This window comes from Odontesthes bonariensis, chromosome 16, assembly GCF_027942865.1.
Source record: "Odontesthes bonariensis isolate fOdoBon6 chromosome 16, fOdoBon6.hap1, whole genome shotgun sequence".
Lineage (NCBI taxonomy): Eukaryota > Metazoa > Chordata > Actinopteri > Atheriniformes > Atherinopsidae > Odontesthes > Odontesthes bonariensis.
The window spans coordinates 13,892,316-13,914,430 of record NC_134521.1 but is presented as its reverse complement, the minus strand read 5'-3'; the positions used below and the strand labels follow the sequence as shown (position 1 = coordinate 13,914,430).

General features: G+C 39.0%; 1 protein-coding gene across 3 annotated transcripts; it reads right to left on the bottom strand.

The window, feature by feature from the left end:
- Positions 1-758: 758 nt before the first annotated feature.
- On the bottom strand, positions 759-20,219 carry kcnip1b (Kv channel interacting protein 1 b). Of its 3 annotated transcripts, XM_075486305.1 has the most exons (9): positions 20,033-20,219; positions 19,499-19,743; positions 6,241-6,365; positions 6,071-6,140; positions 5,909-5,979; positions 5,717-5,824; positions 5,521-5,625; positions 5,268-5,330; positions 759-2,256 (listed from the first exon to the last, which is right to left on the bottom strand). In XM_075486305.1, exons 2-9 carry the CDS (start codon positions 19,584-19,586, stop codon positions 2,209-2,211), a joined length of 678 nt encoding a protein of 225 aa, XP_075342420.1. In that variant the 5' UTR covers positions 19,587-19,743; positions 20,033-20,219; the 3' UTR covers positions 759-2,208. The 3 variants fall into 3 exon arrangements, with proteins under 3 accessions (XP_075342420.1, XP_075342421.1, XP_075342422.1); XM_075486306.1 differs by lacking the exons at positions 19,499-19,743; positions 20,033-20,219 and adding an exon at positions 10,344-10,911; XM_075486307.1 differs by lacking the exons at positions 19,499-19,743; positions 20,033-20,219 and adding an exon at positions 6,837-7,363.
- Between the last annotated feature and the right edge of the window lie 1,896 nt (positions 20,220-22,115).

Here is a 22,115-nt window from a genome sequence, read left to right as displayed (position 1 = left end):
TTCACTGTGTGCTGAAATGTGATGTTCACTAGTGATAGAGAAGTTTCAGTTGGAATTTGTAACAGCACCACAAAATGCAGGACTCACTCTGCAGGGCATTAAACAGGGAATAATGCAAACATAGCATTGTTTTTTTTTTTTTCCTTTCAGATCAATGCGAGTGGGCTTTCTCAAAGTTACAGTATTACCTCCCTCTGTTATGAGTTATCATTTACTGTGATATATTTTAACAGCTTATAGTGCAGTTGCTTTCAAACACTCGCCCAGCTCATGTCGCTCTCTTGGAGATGTTTTACATAATCCCAGTGTTTTGGTTATTTCTCCTCCAAAGCCTCCCACCCCTTTAAACATAGATTTTAACAGCTGAACACACAGCACAGTACAGTAGGTGCGTCTACACTGAAGTAGAAGTGGGCTAAAATAATATTTTCTATTCTTACTGTGCATGTTGTGATACTCTTAAAACGTTTCAGATCAGATGATTTTAATGTGCAGGGGAAAATCTTATTGTAGAAATCATTTTGGAATTTTGTGAGATTGTTTCTCAATTATTCTTGCTTTTCTGGACATACTTATAATCATGCCACTGTACAGTACATACAGCACTGAGTCATTTGTCCAGACTGTGTCAGTCTACTTTTCAGCATTTATGCACATTACTTGATGATTGCCCCACAAATCTTCACGTAAGCTTGGAGCTATACATTTAATCTTACAAAGAATAAAGGCAACTAAATGTAAAGAAAGACACCACTCAGTTAAAGAATTTACATATTTATTCATATGGCTTATAAATATTCTTTAGTCTATAGTATGTAACAACTCCATTTCAAATCAAGATATTGGAAATCTGAGGCTGTGATGTCACACAGAAATACCACACAGCAAAGAGCTGCTCCACCAACTGCAAAAAGAACGATGATTAATATTTCAGTGCTTCAACAGCTTTATGTTGGCGAATTCTCTAAAATGTTGGGGCTTTTAAACACACCCTGACTCAGAGAAAACCACAGACAGGAAACTGCAGAAAATACCCTGTTCTGTCTGTACTTTGTACACAAGTGGGACATCGCTGTCCTAGTTTGGATGGGAGAGGTAGTGCCAAATGTTCATTCGTACCGACAGGAGCTGTCCCCTGTGTCATCACAGTATCACATTTCAAAGCTGACGTTCAGTGGTATTTCGCTTGTAGACAATAGAAAACTTTCTCATGGCAAGATTTCAATAAAATAGCCCAGCTGCAACCACCTGACTGTTTCTGGCAAAATGACAATAACAGGTTTAACATGGTGGTTTCACTGTCAACATCTGTGAGACACACCTCGATTACCTGTCACCACTGCAAATGGAGATCTAGTTTCACTTCATAATGAAATTCAAAATTTATGCACATTTTCCCACTTTTTTTGTATGTTTTAGACAACAAATCTACTTGATAACGAGAAACCTGTGTGCATATAACAGAATAAAAGTTAAGCTCCAGCATAAACAAACAAATAAAAAATGAAAAACAGGCACACAGACAAATTCACCACATGGGACCCATGTATTATACAACTTTAAAATCATTTGACCTTCTACTATAAGTATTAAACAGCCCAACAACAAACACAAGACAGATTTTACAGGCAGCTGCCAAGGCAACACACAAGTTCAGGGGGTCACTGCATCAGTACAACCAGCACATGACATTTAAAATGTGTCAACCTTGAGATGCAGGAGACAATAAATACAGTTATCCTTATGGCCGAATTCCCATTACAAAGCTCTTTCAAAGACATGCGATTATAATTCAAACCAAAAGAATAGAAAAAAAAAACATGGCATAAAAGTAAATACTTCAGCCCTCTCAACACATGGCTCTTTAAAGGTCAGGCATAGCCTTGTAATATAGAAGCATCTTTATCTTTAAAAGGCCAGTCCTTGTGACAGGGCTGTAAGCAATGCGTCAGTGTCCAAGCCTCTCACATCAGTCACCTTGTGTTTGCTGCATGGCAAAACTTGGCAAGAAGGCTAAAAGCACTCCACTCCACTCCAGTCCCTTCATTCGCATCGTCGCAGGAGATTCTGATTGTATAAAGATCTCAGCTGGATAGAAGGGGAAGAGGTTGAGAATAGACCGGAGGTATTGCACATATGCACAACATACACACTCACACCAAGCCCTATCCTTTCCCATGTCTTTGTCTCCTTCAATTTCCACTTGTCCTACATCACGTTTTCAAACAGCTGCATGGATCTCATCATAGTTTCATCCTGGAGAAAGAGATGGAGAGTAATGACAACAGAAATATGCATTTAACAATCAGCTGTGCAATATCTAAATTTGCTAGAATGGATAGGCTTTGCCTGTTATAACAGCTGCCTAAAGACAGCTGTTGTGCTGAGTAGGTAACCATACAGCCTGTTCTATATTTTTGTTTAAATATGACCCAGGACATCATCAGATTTTTGCAAAAGTCCTATTAGCAGATAGCCTAGAAATCTAGACGCCCCTAGCGGCCGCAAATGGAATTTGCTCCGGGGCTATTTGCTGTACGGGTCTGGCTTGCTAGGCTAATTAGCAGATAAAGAGAACCTAATTGAATAATATAAAAAAAACAGATAAAATATATATATATCATGAAAAAAAATATTGTATCTGTTGTTTTATTTATTGAGGAAAATTATCCCATTTACTCTGCAGCAAAAGTAGCCTTTGCTATTGATATCTGATTTGACCTCCTTGTGCAGCTACAACTGTAGCTAATGGTTTGTAGAAACGTTTGGTTTCCATCAGCCCATTAGCTTGGAGGAATCTTTGTTCATTCTTCTATAGAGAAAAACTACAGCTCTGCAATCATGGTTTGCTTGCACACATGAACTGTACACTTCAGTTAATGTTCTTTAAGGCCAGGACTGTGATATGCCCATTTAAAAAAAAAAATAATAATAAAACAAGAGACAAGAAAAAAAACATTATTATTCCTTAGTAAAAAGCCTTCAGTGCCTAGGGGTTGTTGTTTCGCTGAATTATCTGATCTCTCCTGAAATTCAGTTTATCTGGACATTTATTAGAATAATTATTTTTTATAATATATAACTTATCATTCAATCAGATAGCTCAGATGCAGCAACGTAGCCCAAACCATGATACTACCACCACCATGTTTCACAGTATGGGATGAGATTCTGGAAAGCAGTGTTTTGCTTCCTCCAAACACAACTCTTCCCATTTAACCCATTGACGCCGGATGTTGCTTAGCGCAACATTGCCCCTCGCGCCGGTTGTTGCGTAGCGCAACGTTGTCCCCAACGCCGGTTGTTGCGGAGCGCAACATTGTTCATTTATCATTATTTTCAAGACGCATGCAGCATGTAATGCACAATAATTGGTTCAAATATACATGAGGTGGGTGTTTTCGATTAGCCTGTTCTGCAATAGTGCGTTTGTAGCTAATTTGACAGCTCGGCTACAATGGCTGCGGTTAACGAGACATACTGTGACAGCGATGGAAGTGATGTGGAGTTGGCGCGGCCACACACCATCCAACTCGAAGTGGAGCCCCGTGTCAAAGCAGGAGATGAAATCTTTCATCGGTCTCTGCCTAACTTTTGGAATAATCAAACTACCAACTCGTCGGGATTACTGGAGGCAGAGCAAGTGGCTGTATCAGACAAATGTAGCCCGAGTGATGGCACGAGATCGTTTCGACATGATGTAATTATTTATTCTTGCGCTGCATTCTGACGACTTCTCATTCTTATTTGAGTGGCATTGCCCTTATGTCAAAAAAAAGAGAGCCCGGTGCGAATTACTGCAGTATGACAACTATGATGTTTTAGAAGTCGTGTCACTGAAGTATACAGTATAACTGCACAATGCAAGATATATTGCAGGGTTTTTTATCATTCATTATTATTGCTGATATTATGATTATGATTTAGTTATAGTATAGTACCAGTATAGTAATAGTAGTATAATAAATAGCAGCATTGGGTATTATCCTGAATCATAAAGCAAAACTACATGAACCAAATGTCCAACATTGATAAAAAAAAAAGTAATACAATCCAGCAAGCGAAAATTTTTTAAATTTTTCTTAGGTGTTTTCAATGAATTGTTTTTAGTTCAAAAAACCCTCAGGCATTGGGGACCTTTTCTAAAAACTGGCTTAGGCATTGAGCAGCCTTTTTTGCAGGTGCTTTAGGCGCCAATGGGTTAAACTACAAGGTTAATTTCAGTACCACAAAACATTTTTCAATGTTCATTTTTGAAGAGCATTGGCTCTTCCCATAAATTCCCATACACTGCTGTCGAACAAGTACAAATTAAGAGGGACTTTCATGCCATGAACGAGAGGCCCCCACAACCTGAACCAGCCCAGGTAGTCCAGAAGGTGTGGTGCCAGAAGACCCCCCTCATGGACCACCCCATCAAAGTGCCATCATGATGAGGCAACAACTGATTGTAGGGCTTTAGTTGCAGTCATCGAGTGCATTTTAAAGCCATTTTCATATCAAAGCATTTCTTCTTTATTTCGGTGACATTACGAACTACAGGTGACACGGAATTAACAGCACTCGTAATAACTTCCCATTTCTTCGCTTTAGCAGGTCCCGTAATTCCACTGCTGACACAGCTAAAAATAAGAGATTTTCCTTTTTGGATCTCTGAAAGCAGAACTTCAATCTGCTTTCAGAGAGGAATGGTAGCCTTATATAGTATTATTTTGGGCGTGGAGTATGCAAATTTACTATCCATGTGCACGTGCACTTAAATACGCACGGGTGGCATTCATCACTTACGCAGGTCGTTTACACACTTTTTCCAAAGTTAAGAGCGTTTGTTGAATCTGACGTGGCGTGTTCGTACGAGACCTTCGTACGAAAAAAGTGAGAGAAATTTAGAATAAAAATACGAAAATGTTCTTGCATGAGGCCCAATGTTCCTAACTCACTCTGTCTGACTGTGAATTGGTGGATCCAAACTCTTTAAAGAATGTTTTGTAATAAGTATCATCAACTCTTTCTCTGTGGTCCTGTGGAAATCTCTTTTATTTGGGTAAAATACACCTCCACAAACAATGTTGTAAAGCCTGGACTTTGACCACATACTCACAGTGTCATTCCACTTAAAAAAATGCCTCCTGGTTTGATTTATAAGGATCTACTTTTTTGGCCAAACATTTAATTGGAACAGTATATATATATTAGTAAAAACTGAAAACCAGAAAAAAATGGATGGGTTTCTCACTTTTATACAACACAGATAGGAAAATGCATACCTCTTGACAGGCTATGATAAACTCCTCCAGGGTCACCACTCCATCTTTATTCTTATCCATTTTCTGTGGAAAAATTACCAGTGAGTATTGTCATTGTCAGGTTCTAAAGAACTCTGTTTGCAGAAACTTTATACACACAGAGCAAATCTCACTGCAAGGAGTGAGATTATTATTGATATAAAACTGCATAAACCTCCAAAAAGTTTGTTGTATAAGTATTTATGTATGTTAATCGTATGTGTTAGAAATTAACCTGAAAAAAGGCATCCACATGTTGCTGTGGGACATCTCCTTTTAATGCAGGGTAGGTATACTTGCCCATCATGTCATAAATGGCCCTCACAATGTCCGTCATTTCCTGCATGAACATAAAATTCATTCAGTGCCGAGACAAAAGAGTTGAGATAACACATAAAGACACTTTTCAAACTGTGACAGCATAGTCTCACCTCTCTGTTTATGTATCCATCTCTGTTGATATCATAAAGATGAAATGTCCACTCCAGCTTTTCCCTAAGCGTGCCTCTAAGCAGAGTAGACAACCCCATCACAAAGTCCTGTCAACAGGCACAGCATTAACTCAGCAAAAAAGGTGCAAGAGAGTAAATGTATTAGTCATATTTTGAAACAATTTATTTTACCTTAAACTTAATGGAGCCATTGTTTGTAGTGTCAAATGCATTGAAAAGATAATGTGCATACATGCTTGCATCTGCAACGACAGCAAATTTAGGATGTAAGATCACCTGTTCACAATAAGCTTCACAGAGCAGTGAAAGAGGGTAGAAAACGGTGCTCTTTACCTCCATGTGGGAAGAACTGTGCATAAATGTGTTTAAATGTCTCCTCGTTTACAACTCCACTGGGACATTCCTGAGGGAAAAACATGATTAATTGATGTTGATTTTATAGAGTCGTGCTGTCATGTGTTGTGCCAAAGTAAACTGGTAAAAGAATCTAAGCTTGTGGCTACATTTTTAAAACCACGATAGAGGATCTGCAGCTCCTGTTTGGTGAAGTTGGTCTGGGATTCCAGTTGCTCAAGACCTTCCGGCCTGTGGCACACCATGGTCATCTCTAGCTCATCATCGGCTTTATCTAAAGAAAAGAAAAAGTCAGAGAATGAAACATGTCACAGGAAAGATTTCTGCAAAGCTTGTTTAACATAGGCTCTTTCCAGTCTTTAGGAAGATGGACCATGAAAAGAAGGAAAAAGACAACTCAGCGAAGCTTGAGAATGTGAAGTCGGCAGGAAACATGAAAGATCTGATTAGACAGCAGAAAAGAGTATTCACAAGTGAAGCAGAAGAAAAATAAGGCAAGGATGAGAATAAAGAGAAAAAGAGGGATTTGAACTATGTGCACTTGACAAATTAGATTGCCCCTCAGATGTTAAGGCCTTTTATTAATGGCAACATAGAGCTCAGCATCAGGTGCGGTGGAGATGGATGGTGGTTAATGATGTGAGGAGATGCCTCTGCTATGGGCAAGTGTTTTTCACTGTCACAGTCCCCGGATACAGGTCAAGGCTAACAGCAAAACATCCGTTACTGGACACAATCTACTCACCAATGAGTTCACAAACATGAGCAAATATCCAGAAGAAAACACCCACTGGCAGCCACAGACCCTCAGGGAAGATGGTGTAGAAATAAAATCTGAAGCTTTATTATGTGTGGCAGGAAGCATTATTTACAATTAAGTGCAGACAAAGTAATAGAATTTTTTTTTGTGGACTATTTCAACATGAAAAAGTGCAAATACTTTAAACCCTCTCCAATTCGAATATTATTTACTGTGTGAGTACCACCAAAAAAAAAACATAGCTTTGCACGAATCAGTGTTAACAATCTTCTTGCATTTTGGATGGTGGGCCGATTTGTCTGATGATTTATTTCCAACACTGAAATTCTTACTTTTATCACAATCTAAGTTCTTCTCTTACATTAAACATCCTTTAGTTCAATCACCAAAAGCTCAAACTGTCCATGCAAGAAAAACTGCTTCTCATCATCAATCATCCTTATTTGGATCCTGATGTTGTGAACTTTTTTTTACTAAGATCTAAGATTGTCATGGCAATAGAGTTGTGTCTCATCTGAAAATTAATGCTTACTTATTACAGTTTCACTCAATCTTCCCTCCTCCTTCGCCTGTGCTCCAGTTGCCATCCCACGGCCTCTTGTTGTCATGGAGATAGACAGCCATGATAAATGTGTGCAGTGGTGGGCACACTGGATATACTGATTAAAAAAAAAAAGAAGGCATATACAATTCGTATGTTTGTTTGAATTCAATTAGACTCTCGCATCGTACGACAACAGAACAACAAAGGTGTTATTCCACCTATATGCTTTCTGTCAGGGAGCTTTGGTTTCCTGCAAATGCAACAGATGAATTGAAATGAGGGCGCAAAAAGGAAACAGGCAGAGGTGTTGATTAGAGGGGGTTGTAGCAAGGAGGATTGGAAAGAGAAGGAGCAGGAGGGAGAATAACACATGGCAAAGCAGGGGAGTATAGTGACTTTTAAAAGCTTAGAAAAAAGAGAGATGCACTGAATGAGAAAAATGAAGCAACTGTGTCCAGAAGGTTGATGAGCAAGGGGACATTTAAAAAGCTAACTGGCAATAACGATCCTACCAGATGACAAATAATTAGTTAACACAATTATACTTATAAAATGCAGGCAGGAAAATGCTGTAGATTTTACCAATACCAATATTTTGAGTATTGACATATACAAGGAACAGCTGTTCAGTACATAAACCTACTTAGTGGGAAGTGTTACATGACGTGATTGAGATAATTAGAAGTGGGTATCAGCTCTGTCGTGCTGTCAGTGGCAACCGCTGCGGGGGTCCAGGACAGCGGTACATGTTTCTCCCAGAAGCCTGCTTGCGCTTCCCCAAGTGTAATCATCATCTTGGTGTCAGTGTGAGGCAAACACTTCAAGTGAATGTCATGGGGGTAGCACATCACAGGATGCAACATCACTGGTTAGTTTGTGGTTACAAATGGCTGTTAAAACATCCTGCATGCTTCAGTTTTGGCATACTTCACACTCAGGTAAAGATTTGTTTGATGAGTTACATGTAAAGATTGATACCACTCTAGAGCCTGCACCGAAAATATGATATGAGTACAAGCAGTTGGTTATCTTCCTTTTTACCTCAGTTTACCATATTTTTACCATAAGTTTACCAGCATTATATTTCCAACATGAGAATGTTGTAGTCATCACTTCATTTCTAACAACACATTTGACTTTTTCCAGGATCACAGCAAATGTGCAATAATCATGGTTTGGCAACCTATTAGCTGAGGACAGGAGACAGCTGGACAAAACGGAACACACTCTCACCCAAAACCTAAATCTGTAAGGCTGGATTACAAAAATAGGGCTCAGGATCTTTAAATGACTCCTCATCCAGATCAACCTTTTTTAATTTCTTTCCCTTTCACAATTAAGACATATTAAGACCATGCATTCGTGTTCCAGAGCAGTGCACATTTTAAACTTAATGTTGCAGGCCACATGGGAGGTTAAATTTAGCTTTACGGTGGTACATTTGGAGCACTTTATCTGGGTGTGTTTGATGGTTCACCTTCAGCTGCTCATGCTTTATCTATTTGTCATACCGTATGTGTTAGGTTTTATTTTACACAATTGTTTAATGCTTTTATGATTATTGATCGGATGCCTAAATGTTTAATACCCGTTTAATATGTTAAGTGCTTTGAAGGAGAGTTCTACTGGTTGTGCATTATTTTTCGAGTGAGCTCAAAATCATTTCAGTCAGTAATGCGGACTTGGCAAATGCATTGAATTTTAATCCTTTTTTATTTGGCTATTTTTCCTTATGCTCATGTCTGTAGTTATGTTAATTTCTTCAGTTTATGCAGGGACTGCCATCTGTGTAATATTGTTATATTCAAACTTGTGCTGGGATTTCTGGCAAACCATATACCACAGATGTATCCTACGTACGGATGAATGAGTGTCTGTGTTGGTGGCCACTGAGAGAAACAGCAGTCTGTATCCTGGTTCTTATTCTGTTCTAATTCGTATCTCTCCTCCTGGGGATAGAGTCTTATCTGTCAAGGTTTATCTCTTACAATTCTGCACAGCTGGCACCATAACACACTTTTCAATTGGACAATTTTAGTGCAGATTAAAAAACAACAACAAGGTGACCTGTTCAGTTTAAAGGCCCTTGGAAGTTGGGATTTTATCACTTAAATGATACTTGCATTACCCTTTTCCTGTGAGATCTTCCATTTACGTCACATGATAATTGCTTTGTCTCTTTTTTAATCTCCATTTTATGTTCCTAGAAATTCATCGTTCACCCTGATGGAGTATGTGTTCACACTCTTTTTTTATGCCACTACAACCCAGTCTCCATGACAACTGGCTTCTCAAGCATAAGGCCAGGGAGAGGTATGATATGTGAGCTGCGTGTTAATTCACACGCTCTTGGCCGATCCCTCGTTTGCTGCATGTTTCTCTATCACTCGCTCACACATTTGACTGGCACACACGTAACACACACATAATCATAGAGTCGGAGGCTGTGATTTTCAAGGACATCCTGGAGTCCTGTAGTTTCTCTATCATTACCACATTGTGTCATAGCTCACAGCTGTGAATCTTTTGTAGAGACTTGCATCGCGTGAGCCCTCACAGTTCTGCTGCCACTTCTTTGGTTGAAAGTGCATGAATTTAAAATTGAAAATCAGTTTTCACTTATCTTTCCCCCCCCCCCCCAACTTAAATAAAATCAATGCAATTGGTCACATACTTTATATTTGCCATGTGCTTACAATTATCTAACCTTTAGTCTGTATATTAGCTTGTCATTTTTTCGTTGTTGCTGACTAACTTCTTTAACATCGCTCACAGTAAATGAAAAAAAAAAAACATGTCACCAAACACATTATTATTAAAATTGATCTAAATGATTACCATGTATATAGATATATGTCTATATGTATAGACACATATCTATAAATATATATATCTTCCTGCTGCTTTTTTTTCCTCTGTCCATGTCTATCTGACCAATGTTGACGTACCTCTCGATGGTCTCCTCTGTTTTGTTTGCATGGTCAAAGTGCCCACCACTGCACCCATGTTGTCACCGTGGAAACCAGTCTGGTCAAACAACCCACAGAGTAACGGTCCACTGCTTGAATCACGGTTTTGTCAGCCTGTTGTTCTGTCTGTATCTTCCTCCACAGCTCAGTTTCATTTAAGGGCTTTTGCCCCTCTTGTGTCTCCTCACTGGGTTTCAGATCTATCACCGGGGGGTTGGCTCTCTTCTTTGATCGGACTCTCTTGAATTTCTGATCCCCCCCTCACCAAACACACATACATACACACTGAAGCCGCTCCTGCCTTTCTGCACCACTCCCTCTTTTCCGTGCTTCACTCTACTCATCTGTCAGCCTTTCCTCCTCTTTTAAACTCCCTGCCTCCTCCATGCCCTTGTGTTATTGTAGAGCGGTGCAGAAAAAAAGAGAGAGGTGAAAACGTGAGAGAGGTGGCAGGTGAAGATGATCTTCTTAAAGCTGACTCAATTGCTTTTTTTCCCCTCTTTGAACCATCTATTCCTATTTTGTTATCTTAATCATTAGCTAAACCAAGAGGTTAATGACCACTCAGATTTAATACCGTTTGAAATTGACACTCTACTCCCTGAAGCGCAGTGTTACCCATAATGAGCACGTGGACATGTCAGCTGTGAAGGCTGCATTGTATGCATGTGCTCAAAGCTCTCCACAGCATTATGGATAGAACTTTCTCTTTCTGCAGTAAGATATTAAATTATATTCAAGCTTTGTCATTAATTATTAAAAGAATATATATAATGTTTACCCAGTGCAATGCGGGAAAAGAAAAGATGTAAATTCAAGATTCTGAGCATAAAAAAATCAGAGTTACTGGGTGCACAAGTGCTTATAAGTGGAGGTTGTATTTAGACAATAGCATTAATTTTCCTCCATGTACTTTGTTAGACCTGCTTTACTCTGTTCAGGGGGGGGCTGGAGCTTATCCCAGCAGCCATAATTCAAATTGTAATCCTGGGAGAGACACTTAAAAGGCCACTATAGTGTATGTGAAGTGCATGTTAAGGCATGGAGTGGAACACAAGACATGCAAAGACCTACTTAAATATTCCACTCGCTGTAGACTGGAAATGTAAAGTTCCTTTCAGTTTGTGGAGCTGCATATGTTTAACTGTGTGTGTGATAAATTAATGCCTACAGTTTTATCAACACTGTTTAGGCTTTTTTGTGTCTTGAAAGTTGAACTTTATAATGTCTATCGTGAGTTGTGCAGTTAAAAAAAAAGAGCAAAAGAACACGAGAAAAAAATGAAGTGGAACTAAAAATGAGCTTATAAGCTTAAACTCTGTATTTATCCATAATTATATATTTTTTTTTCACTCAATGTATCTTTACCATATGTTTTGCAGACACTGTTTAAATATCCAAAAGTATTCAAATTAAGTAGTACATGATTTCATAAGTGGTTTGTTGAGGCCAATACAGTGATGGCCCAAGGGGGGCTGAGGTTAGAACATAACCATCACCATTAAATTCATTAATCGGAAACAACACATTTTTCTCTATATTTCATCTACAGTACTTTTCCTTTTTTCTTTTTCAGGACTCCAGGATGTCCTCTCACCTTTACAGATCAACAACTTCATGAAGGGATTCCTCTGAATCTTTCGAATCAAATATTTATCAAGCTTCCTGGAAAATAGACAGTGAGCATGACCGAACATTGTAAGTGATATCGTGGCTGTGTGAACAATACTTCCCTCCACTCCTCCGGTTACAAACACAATTAGGCCCACAAATGCAACACACACATGCAGATGGGGAATTATGTACTCAGATTTCTTTAAGTGATCCAAACGTATCCCCTTGACAGATGTTTGCCATCTGGACGTGTCTTTTTTCATCATATCCCACTGCACAGTGACAAGCAGCAAGAACACCGCACTTCAGTCTGGGTTCAAAATCTGATCTGATCCTTCCTTTGAATCACAAGCTCCACAAGCAGCCCACCACTACCAGCAGAGAAGAGACATACCAAAAAAATATACGTTATATACAGAAAAAATGTATACAAATATGTATTCTAACGTCACATGATGATTTATTATGTGATATTCATTATATTCATTGGTGAATCCACTTTCCTCCTTGCAATTCCAGACCTGATGAGGTGGCTATTCAGTCTGGTTTTGCAATCTCTACTCTCCTTTACCCTTACACTCTTATTAGGTGGCCATTGTGCTTTAAAGTAGCACTGGAGAATTCGGTTAATTCTTTGCTCATTGGTTCCCCCTTCAGTTGTGGGATGTAACACCCCTGTCATGAAAACAAACCTCCCATGTGAGCCCGGCAAATGTACAGCCATACACATGACTGGTTTTGACATGTTAAAGAGGCCACAAAGATGCCATCAAAAGCCCACAAAAATGTCAATATGATGTAGTGTGGGGAAGGAAGCCAAAGCTCCAGAGTTTAAGGTTCATAAACTTCACTTGTGTTGCTTTCAGTGTGTTGCACTGAGACTTTGTGCTCAATTTCTGCCATTTATAGAAAAGAAATGAGAACGTTTTGAATATGCAATGTTTTTCTTTTTCACTTTGTGTAAATGTATATTTAAAACAGATGGACATATGAATAATGAATTAATTTGGATACAATTTTAGAGTGATTGAACTGGAGATGAAGAATGCGAAAGGTTTTAAAGAAATTTTTTTCACAAAAGCCATTTCTTAATGTTAAAAAAAGGCTTAACCAAGTATGGACAAAAAAAAAAAGATGAAAGTTGTTGTCAGTTTAAAGCTATCCACTTGACAACCTACAGAAATTTGCAAGAAATAGTTTGAAAGTCCTAATGGTCTTTGCTGGCAAATTTATCCCAAAAATGACAGTTTCTCACTCTGTAAGCTCTCTTAAACCAATCAGCTTGTCTATTGACACAGAGACACAGTTGAAAATTACTTTTCAAGGTAAACTTGATGAACCTTCTTTTTTTTTTACCATTAAAACTCTCCCCTTTATAGACAAGGACATTTCTCCCCTTGAATGAGTAAATTCAGAAAACATTCAAGAGATTGTGCCGCTTCTAACTTTCTCAACATATGGAGATCAACGTAGATGTAGAGTGATGTTGTAGTGTTACTTACTGACCAACAAGTGGCAGCAAAGTGCAATTCCTGATCGATCAGCAACTCGTGTCACTGCTGCAAGTATATTTGGTTTTTAGGTAAACACACAATGAAGGTGAATCTACACACCATAAAAAGCATAATAATATGTCTTAGGAGCTAAACTACACATAATACTACACATAACACAACCACTATGCTGTGCATGCAACAAACAAACACTTATACCTATGACCAAAGATATTCGGTATGTAAATGACAAGTACTAAACAATGTCACTGGCCGGGATTAAGGTGGCGATTGGAACACACACATAGAGAGAGGAGGCAGGAGCTAAAAATAAAAATAAATCTAGGAGAGGGTGGTTACATAAAAGTATGCAGTGGTGATGTAAAATGTTTTTTTAAAAAAGGGACTTGCACTGTCAGCTCCGATCCACTGCTTTAACAGCCACAAGAAAGGAGAGAAAAAGGAGAAAGAGGAGTTTCACACTTCAGTGATTTTGGTCAGCTTAGATGCGATGACTGATGCCCATGAACCAAAGATCTGGCTACGGCTACACGAAAACGAAACGAGGTTTTTTTTGAAAACGGGTACGAAAATTCTTGCGACCACACGGCAACGCGCTGCTGTCCAGACGAAAACGATGAAACGATGCAGTACACACGCCACTGTGTCACGCCACGCTGTGAGACAATAGAGAAGTGTTAAAATTGGCTCACAGCGTAGCCGCAGCCTACACGAAAACGTTTTTCACTGTAAACGATACTTTTTCTTATCGTTTCGCTGTCGCGGCCACACGGAGCCGGCGTTCCCACTACTCCAAAACGATAGTTTTTGAGAACGGGTTCCAGAGTGGGAAAGTTTGAAAACGGCCTCGTTTCGTTTCCATTGTTACAGCTAAAACGTTTTTGCGTCAGTCATACGTTGACGCTGTGAGCCAATTTTAACACTTCTCTATTGTCTCACAGCGTGGCGTGACACAGTGGCGTGTGTACTGCATCGTTTCATCGTTTTCGTCTGGACAGCAGCGCGTTGCCGTGTGGTCGCAAGAATTTTCGTACCCGTTTTCAAAAAAAACCTCGTTTCGTTTTCGTGTAGCCGTAGCCCAAGGACTTGTTGAAAGGTTGTGCACTTAGAGGGCACATGTGACTTGCAACAACAAGAAACAGGCAGCACGAGGCCAAATGAGTATTAATACTAATATCATTATCAAGTCAAATCAAACTTGTGAGCAGGCAACAACACTGCTGTTATGATGTTTTGCTAAGACTCCTGGTATCACAAAGCTACGGAGAAGTAGCTCTGGTGTCAGTTTTCAGAATGGCAGGTAACTGAGGTGAAAGTCTGCATTAGAATCTAAGGAATCACTACCTTTAAAACTTTAAATCACAAGCCTCTGTTAAATGTTGAGAAAGTAATTGTGAGGCCTAAGCCTAACCAAACAGTGAGAGGCTTTGCCACAATGGCAGTATTTCAATGCCCTTGGTTATAACACGTGGCTCATGGATGACCAGGAGAAAATAAGTTTGGTGAATATGAATAAAGTAATAGAAGTTTTCTAATGCCATTTAAATGGTCATTAAATATAAGAATTTTTTTGGAGATAGTCAGTGGGGATCAACACATCTGTATGAATGAAGAGAGGGTTCAGTGGTTCCAGAGCCTCAAAACTAAATCAAATGCAATTTGATGTGCACCACCAACACTACTGTCGTGTCCAAGAAAAGTCTTCAGACGCTCCATTTGCTGAAGTTGGACAAAAGACACCCACTATATGGCAGTATTATATTCCAGGCTGCACTCTGGAGAACAGGAAACTTGCACTGCCTACTCAGTAACTGCTTATTTATTCACCGAAACACACAGGAGGTATATGTGTTTGTATTGCTGCAGTCTGACTGCAGCACATCACTTTCGTGCTCTTTTATAATATATTTTCTATTTGTGGAGCTGGTGAAGCTGATTGCCCAACTCTTACTTTATGATCTTACAAAGTCACTTGTATCTGCTTTCATTATTTATTGTATTGTGTGCTATCTACAAGTTGAACTGGATAACAGACTGGACTGGCAATGAACACTGAGGCGGACTATTAGAAGAGACAAAGTAGACTCTACGTCTTGAGGAAGCTTAGATCCTTCAACATCTCCAGTAAGATATTACATATGTTCTATAAGTCTGTGGTGGAGAGTGTGGTCGTTACTGTGGCAGCAGCATCAGAGCCTGTGACTCGAAGGAACTGGCAAAGAAAGCTGACTCTGTGCTGGGGACTTGTCTGAAGTCCCTGGAGCAGATAATGCACTGAAGAATGCTGCACAAATTGATAAAGATAATGGACCACACTGCACACAATATACTGATTGAATAATGGCATGTCATTTGACCGAGGTTTCTTCAGTACTTGTTGCAAGAAGCACCAGTACACTAGATAACTCCTTTCTCCAACAATAACCCTTACATCACCCAGGATACATATATACACTGGGTTATGTTTATTTGTTGTTCGTGATTATCTATTTATTATTCATAAGGCATAAGCTTGCCTCTAACGCAAATAGTAAAGAGAGCTTTCTGGCTAATTGCATGAAGAAAATAACTTTTATCCAGATGTTTAGAAAAGTCTTTGATTCATACTCAGAATAGTGGGTGAACTTTTACTGGTATTACATTTTAGCAAAATGTATATTGAGCTCGTGAATCAAATACAAAGACAAATAAAATATTGTGCAAAATTAACATAAATCGTAGGTATTCCTTATACAGTATATGAATGCTGAGTAAGATGTTATTTGAAATGATTAAATAACAATTTTTCAGATCATGTCATAGCCAAGGTATACATTGTATATGCCCTGTGCTCCATGAGTGAATTTCGAAATCTTTGAAAATGATCAAATTTGTGTTGATAAAGTGTGGACATTGAATCCTTGCGTACACATTTGCACTTCTCCATTCTACTTTATTTTCAGAATCAGGGGTCTAATTCAACCACATTAAACGACTCTCGTGCTGTTCCACGTTCTTCACAGCCCACTGACTCCATCAAGTCCTGAACTACCTCAGATCCCCCTCTGCAGTTATCAGCCACACACATTATCAGTGCATCTCCAGGTTAATGCAGGACATTTGAGCACTTTCTTTTGAGTGTTCTTCAGTTTAAAAAAAAAAAAATCGTAGTTCTATATCTCCTGTTTTAAGGAGAAGATCATTTTTCCCTTGGTTGTCTCAGAAAAGGCAATATAAAGGCATCCCTTACAAAGCTGAAAGTATTTGCATCCCTATATAATAACCAAACCATTCTTACAAGTAAAACAATGTGAAACAAGAGTAAAAAGTACAGCACACCACCAGGGAGCATGTGTCATGTCAGCTTCAGACCTGAGGCATATCATCACCCTTAGTTCCCCAACTCTGCTGCTCTCAGCGTGCAATGGTTAAAGGTCTGAAGATGAATATGAATGCAGCTAAACTTGTGTGCATTTTTAAAGGTGAACAGTTGAGTTTACAGTTCATATAAGTGTGAGAAGAATCATTTGCATAACATTCCAATATGCATGGGTATGGAAATGTTCTCATCTTCTTTCATGCATATAATATTATGTGTTTCTCCTCTGCTGTAATCTGCAGAGCTGACACCACAGGAGAAGAAGCCCTTATCACATTTTTAGTTACATCTGAATGTCAACCAACTGAACTTTGGAAATGGGAAAAAGTACAGACTGAACCTTTATTTGTATATTTATCTTTTAATAACTCTCTTTTAACGACTCTTTTCCTCTTTCCTTTATGGACACAAAATAAAATATAAAAAAAGGAGAATGTGATGCTGTCTACTCTCACACCAAAACTTTGTTCATTTTAAATTGTGTAGAGAGATCAGCTCAGTTTACGTTTTGCATCTTAACATTTTTACATTTCATTGTGTGGCACAAGTTTTAGCATTTCATTTTTGCCTGTAAAGCTTGGGAATGTTCACTTGTTATTCCGGTAATATGGCCCTAAACTCCCACTGTGGGATAAATCCATGGCTTCCTTTCAAACAACGTATATCTTAGTAATGTGACTACAGAGTCTTAATTAACTCAGTGACATTTAATTATAAAACTAAATGAAGACACGGCCTCTGTGCAGCTCAGTACAGAGACATCTTATCCTTATGTCAGAATAGGTCAGATGTAGGTGACAACCAGCAAAGCACAAAAGAGCATTTGGGTAAAGGCAGCAAACATGAGCAGGGGCACAATATCAAGAGACCAGGTGTCTCATATAAGTTATTCTCCGTTTCATCAGCCTCTTGTTCTTTTGAGAAAAAGAGATTCAGGATAACTGACACGTGTTAACAAAGACCCCCCCTCCAAAAAAAGAGAAAAAAACAGAGATCATGCTGAAAACTGTTTTGCTCTCCTTTAAAATGCAGAATTCCATTGCATTTCATTGGATTACTTAGTCAAAGCAGTTGTGATTAGCTTCTCAATGCAATTGCTTTGGAATTTAATCATTTGATAGACCTAACATGGAGCTGCATTGCATGACCTAGATTGTCAACCCATGAGTAGGCTGTATTACTTCCAAAATAGCACAGTAGCTAAGTCACCAGTATAAAACACAACCTCATTCTCAGTTTTTTTTCCCGGCAGTGCTCAAAAATAATTTTCAGTTAGATAGTAATGATATCCAAATGCTTCAAGATGGTCATAACAAACTTAAATTAACTTGGAAATTTCTGGAGTACACTGAATCGTTCAATGAAGCATTTTCTGCACCTGCACAAACATGTAAAACTGCCCGTGTGCGAAGGTACGAGTCTAAATGCACATCACCCCACAGATCTTCTGAGCGCAAGAGCAGAGTTACTTGTTCTGCTTGTCGAGACCGACTCTCAGCTGCACTCTGACTTGGTGGCTCAGCATATTTTTGTTTACAACTGAGGTGAAAAGCAACTTAGGGATGAGAGAGGCCGTGAAAAGGAAGAGAATCAGAGTATTTAAAGTGCACCACAAGTCGCCTGAGGAGAGTGTGGATGATGCTTACATGACTCACAGTTCAGTTCTTGAAGGTGTGCAAAGACCAAGCAAAAAGACTGAATGATGTCAAATCTATTACCTAAACCTACAACAACCTTAGCTCCAGATTTCTGTTGGCTTCTCAAGCATTTATGCTTGTTTATGTTATAGTGCATATCATTTTTGGGCGGGTGTTAAAATTTGTGCTGGTGGTAGGTAAAAAGTACCAGTAATTTGGATTGTTAGCAGGATCTGCTCATGACCTCTCATTGCAGTCTCAATGCTAACTTCATGGAAGGATAACTTAACAGGGCAGATGACAACCCAAATATTTTTTTTACACAGACCACAAAAAGACTCAAAAATGACTGTCTGTTTGTGTGTATAATCTGACAGAATAACGCTCAAAAAGAATAACACACAAAACAACTGACACACCTATTTAATGATAAATACACAGCATACTCATTTTATCATTTTTTTCTTTCCCTGGATTTGATTGCAGGACCTGTGTAGCTTTTAGTATGTGTTAGACTTTGAATAGATTTTAATTCCTCATATTTGGTAAGTATGGTTGGTTCTTGAAACATGCAACTCCAGATTAAATCTTGTGACACAAGCATGGGCCCTGTTGCTACATGTACGTTCTGTTGCTAGTAAATGGCGCTAATTCTCTTTTCCGCTGTCTTTGTCCTGAGCAGAGATTAGCATTGTTTACCCATGAGAAATCTCTTCTGGTTCTCTAAACTGAGATTATGCTGACTTCTGCAGGTAAGACACTGACAACTCATAAATCTCGCAAATGACCCACTTAAGTTAAAAACAGCAAAACAAAAAGCACTGAAACACACCTTTAAGACACAAATCCTCAAGCTTTATCTCTCTCAAACATAGCACCACTCAAGCCCATCCAATTTTACCCAAAACAATTCTGCTGTGAAAAGTTTTTTTTTGTAGTGTTATATTCGTACGCAGTAGGACTTTCTTCCTGTGCGAAATGGGGTAATGCATCAACAAGAAGCAACAGTACCTTTTGTGAGGGTCCCTGAGACCAGTCTCTGCAGGGACTGGATTAGCTTGAGCACACCCTGCCTGCAGCGACTGGTACAGCCAGCCATCCTGGGGTAGAGACAGGGGCAGAAGGGGCAGGTTTCCCCTTATATATCTTAAAAGGAGAGAAATTGTTTGACCCTCTGGGAAGTTGGATGTGATCTTTGCTGCAAGAAGAATCTGCCTCAGTTGCTTTTGCGATGTGACATCATCAGGTCCTTGGAACTGGGTTTTTGTGGAGAGTAACACAAATAAAACGTTTCCGTCAGAGCAAAGACTTTGTTGTACAAAATTAAAAGAAAACATTTTATTCCTCACGCACATTTCACTCTCATTCAAAAATTTTAGAATCATATGAGAAACTTTTAAAACAGCAAAGCTGCATTTCATAAATCAAAATGCAGAGGAGACTAAATATTTAATTTTTTTGTGAAGTAGAATGTGAAGAGCCTTGTCCCCCTGGAAGTTCTGTTTATCCAAGAACCAGTATGTAATCTTCCTCAGTTTTTCTCACCTTCTCTGCCGATTTGTCTGATCGCTCGTTTCTTGTTTCCCTCTTTGTGTTTCTCATGTCTTGGAATCTTTTCTCCTGTGCAGCAGATATTTCTGTGTGAGGATTTCCTTTGAACTGCAGTGGCAGCCCTGCGGCTGTGGTCTGTGGCGGAGCTCTGCTCCGCTGCTTTCAGCAGACCAGTACTGCAGAGAGCGCCAGCAGCCACCACTGTTCCCGCCCTTCTTTCTCTATGCTCCCTCCTCCTATCTTACATTCACGCTTCCTTACTCTCAGTCTGGCTGGTGCTCCTTATTCTATCTTCTTCAAGTGCACACACACACACAGATACATAATCCAGAAACAGTTTGATAGAAATAAGTTTGGTGGGTTACAGGGTTAGACTAAAAGCTCGAAGCCTGAGGAGCATAAAGAGCTGACTACTTCACATCTGTCTTCTCCAAAAAAAAAACATTCCTCTCAATTAAATAGACACACTTAACACAATTTATACAATTAAACATTATTAGCTCACATTATCAAAATAAATCACCTCTCAAGAGGCTCTACCAACTTCATGAATCATCAATAAATATTTTAAATAATTTATTTTAAATTGTTGCTGAAGCAAAACCTTACGAGGTACCAAAGTAACACACAGTACTGCAGAGCCCACAATTTGCTTGTGGAGATTGAGTTTTTTGTTTTTCACTCCAGTGAACTGGGGAAATGCTCGGAGAGAGCATGACGCAGTGCTGCCTCTGTCCATTTCTCTCCCCGTCATCTTGTCTATATTTAATGTTCATAGATTTTATATTTATCTTCTCGCAGCACACACAGTCGCATTTTGAGAGTCTAAATCTAAAATGACTCTGTCCTAAATGTCAGACAGTGAAAAAAAAGGAAAGAAAGAAAGTAAAAAAGAAAACAACAGCAGGAAAGGCGTAGCTTTCTTGACTTAAGGTGGTTGCTTGCAGAATCTTGTTTAGATCCCAGAAGAGGAGTACTTTACTTGAAGAGTGAGGTGGTAAAAATAGAAGCACAATACAAGCCACACTGTTAGATTAGAAGTATGTGCAGACTTTAGTAATTAGAACGATACTTTTTTGATACTTTTCAACATCATCATTCTTACTTATAATACAGTTTGTGTTTCTATTGTGAAGGTCGTAAAATTCAGTTTAAGGGAAAATAAAAAAGACAGATCTTGGACACTGAAACCTGGGCAAACAAGTGCTAAATGTGTAGATGTGCTCATGTCTCTTGTTTGACTGTCTTGAGAAATTTCTTCATCACACCCTCCTGTAGCCAAATGTGGTGTTGTTTGCCCGATAAACACAGATTTTTTCACTAGTTTAACATAATGCTACGAGGCTGTTCTAAATAAAATGATGTCCAGGAACACCAATTAAACCATTTGACCACTGCTGTGTAGCTGTTGTTGGACGGCACATATCTCACCATGTGCTTTTTGGTACTTCTCAACAACTAGAAAACCAGCTGAAATTAAAACCCTCACCCACAGCCATTTACAGTGTGGGAGTATTTTAAACTGAGCCTCAGAAATGTGTTGCTCTGTAAATGCTGTAAATGGGAAGGGTCATATCATACCATTACAACTGCAGCACTACAAGCCCATGAAGTGAAGGCATCCCTGTGGAAGAAAGGCTGCAGCAAAAGCAAAACAACATTTTATGGTGTTTACTTATAGCCACAACCACTCAAAAGTTAATATTTTGGGATATTCTTTATTATTATTCATTATCTGTTTGTACATAACAGACTCCAAGCAGTCCAATCAGTCGATTCTAAACAGGCAAAATGGTAACAGGCACCGCACTGATAAGACTTGACCAAGATCAAACAGGGCTCAGCATGTAGTGCTGAATCTGCAGTAGTGCAACAGCAACTGGAGGTACACTGGAAGCCTGCAAGGTACCAAATGAATGGTCATAGTGAGTTCTCCTGATTAGGAGATAAAAAGCCAGAGAGCAGAAGTTAAACTCATCTCACAGAGCACAGATGATAAAAAATCAACAAGGCCTGGATTAGCAGCCGTGGCAGGAAACAAACAAGCAATCAATAATATAGTTTAAAGTAGTAAACA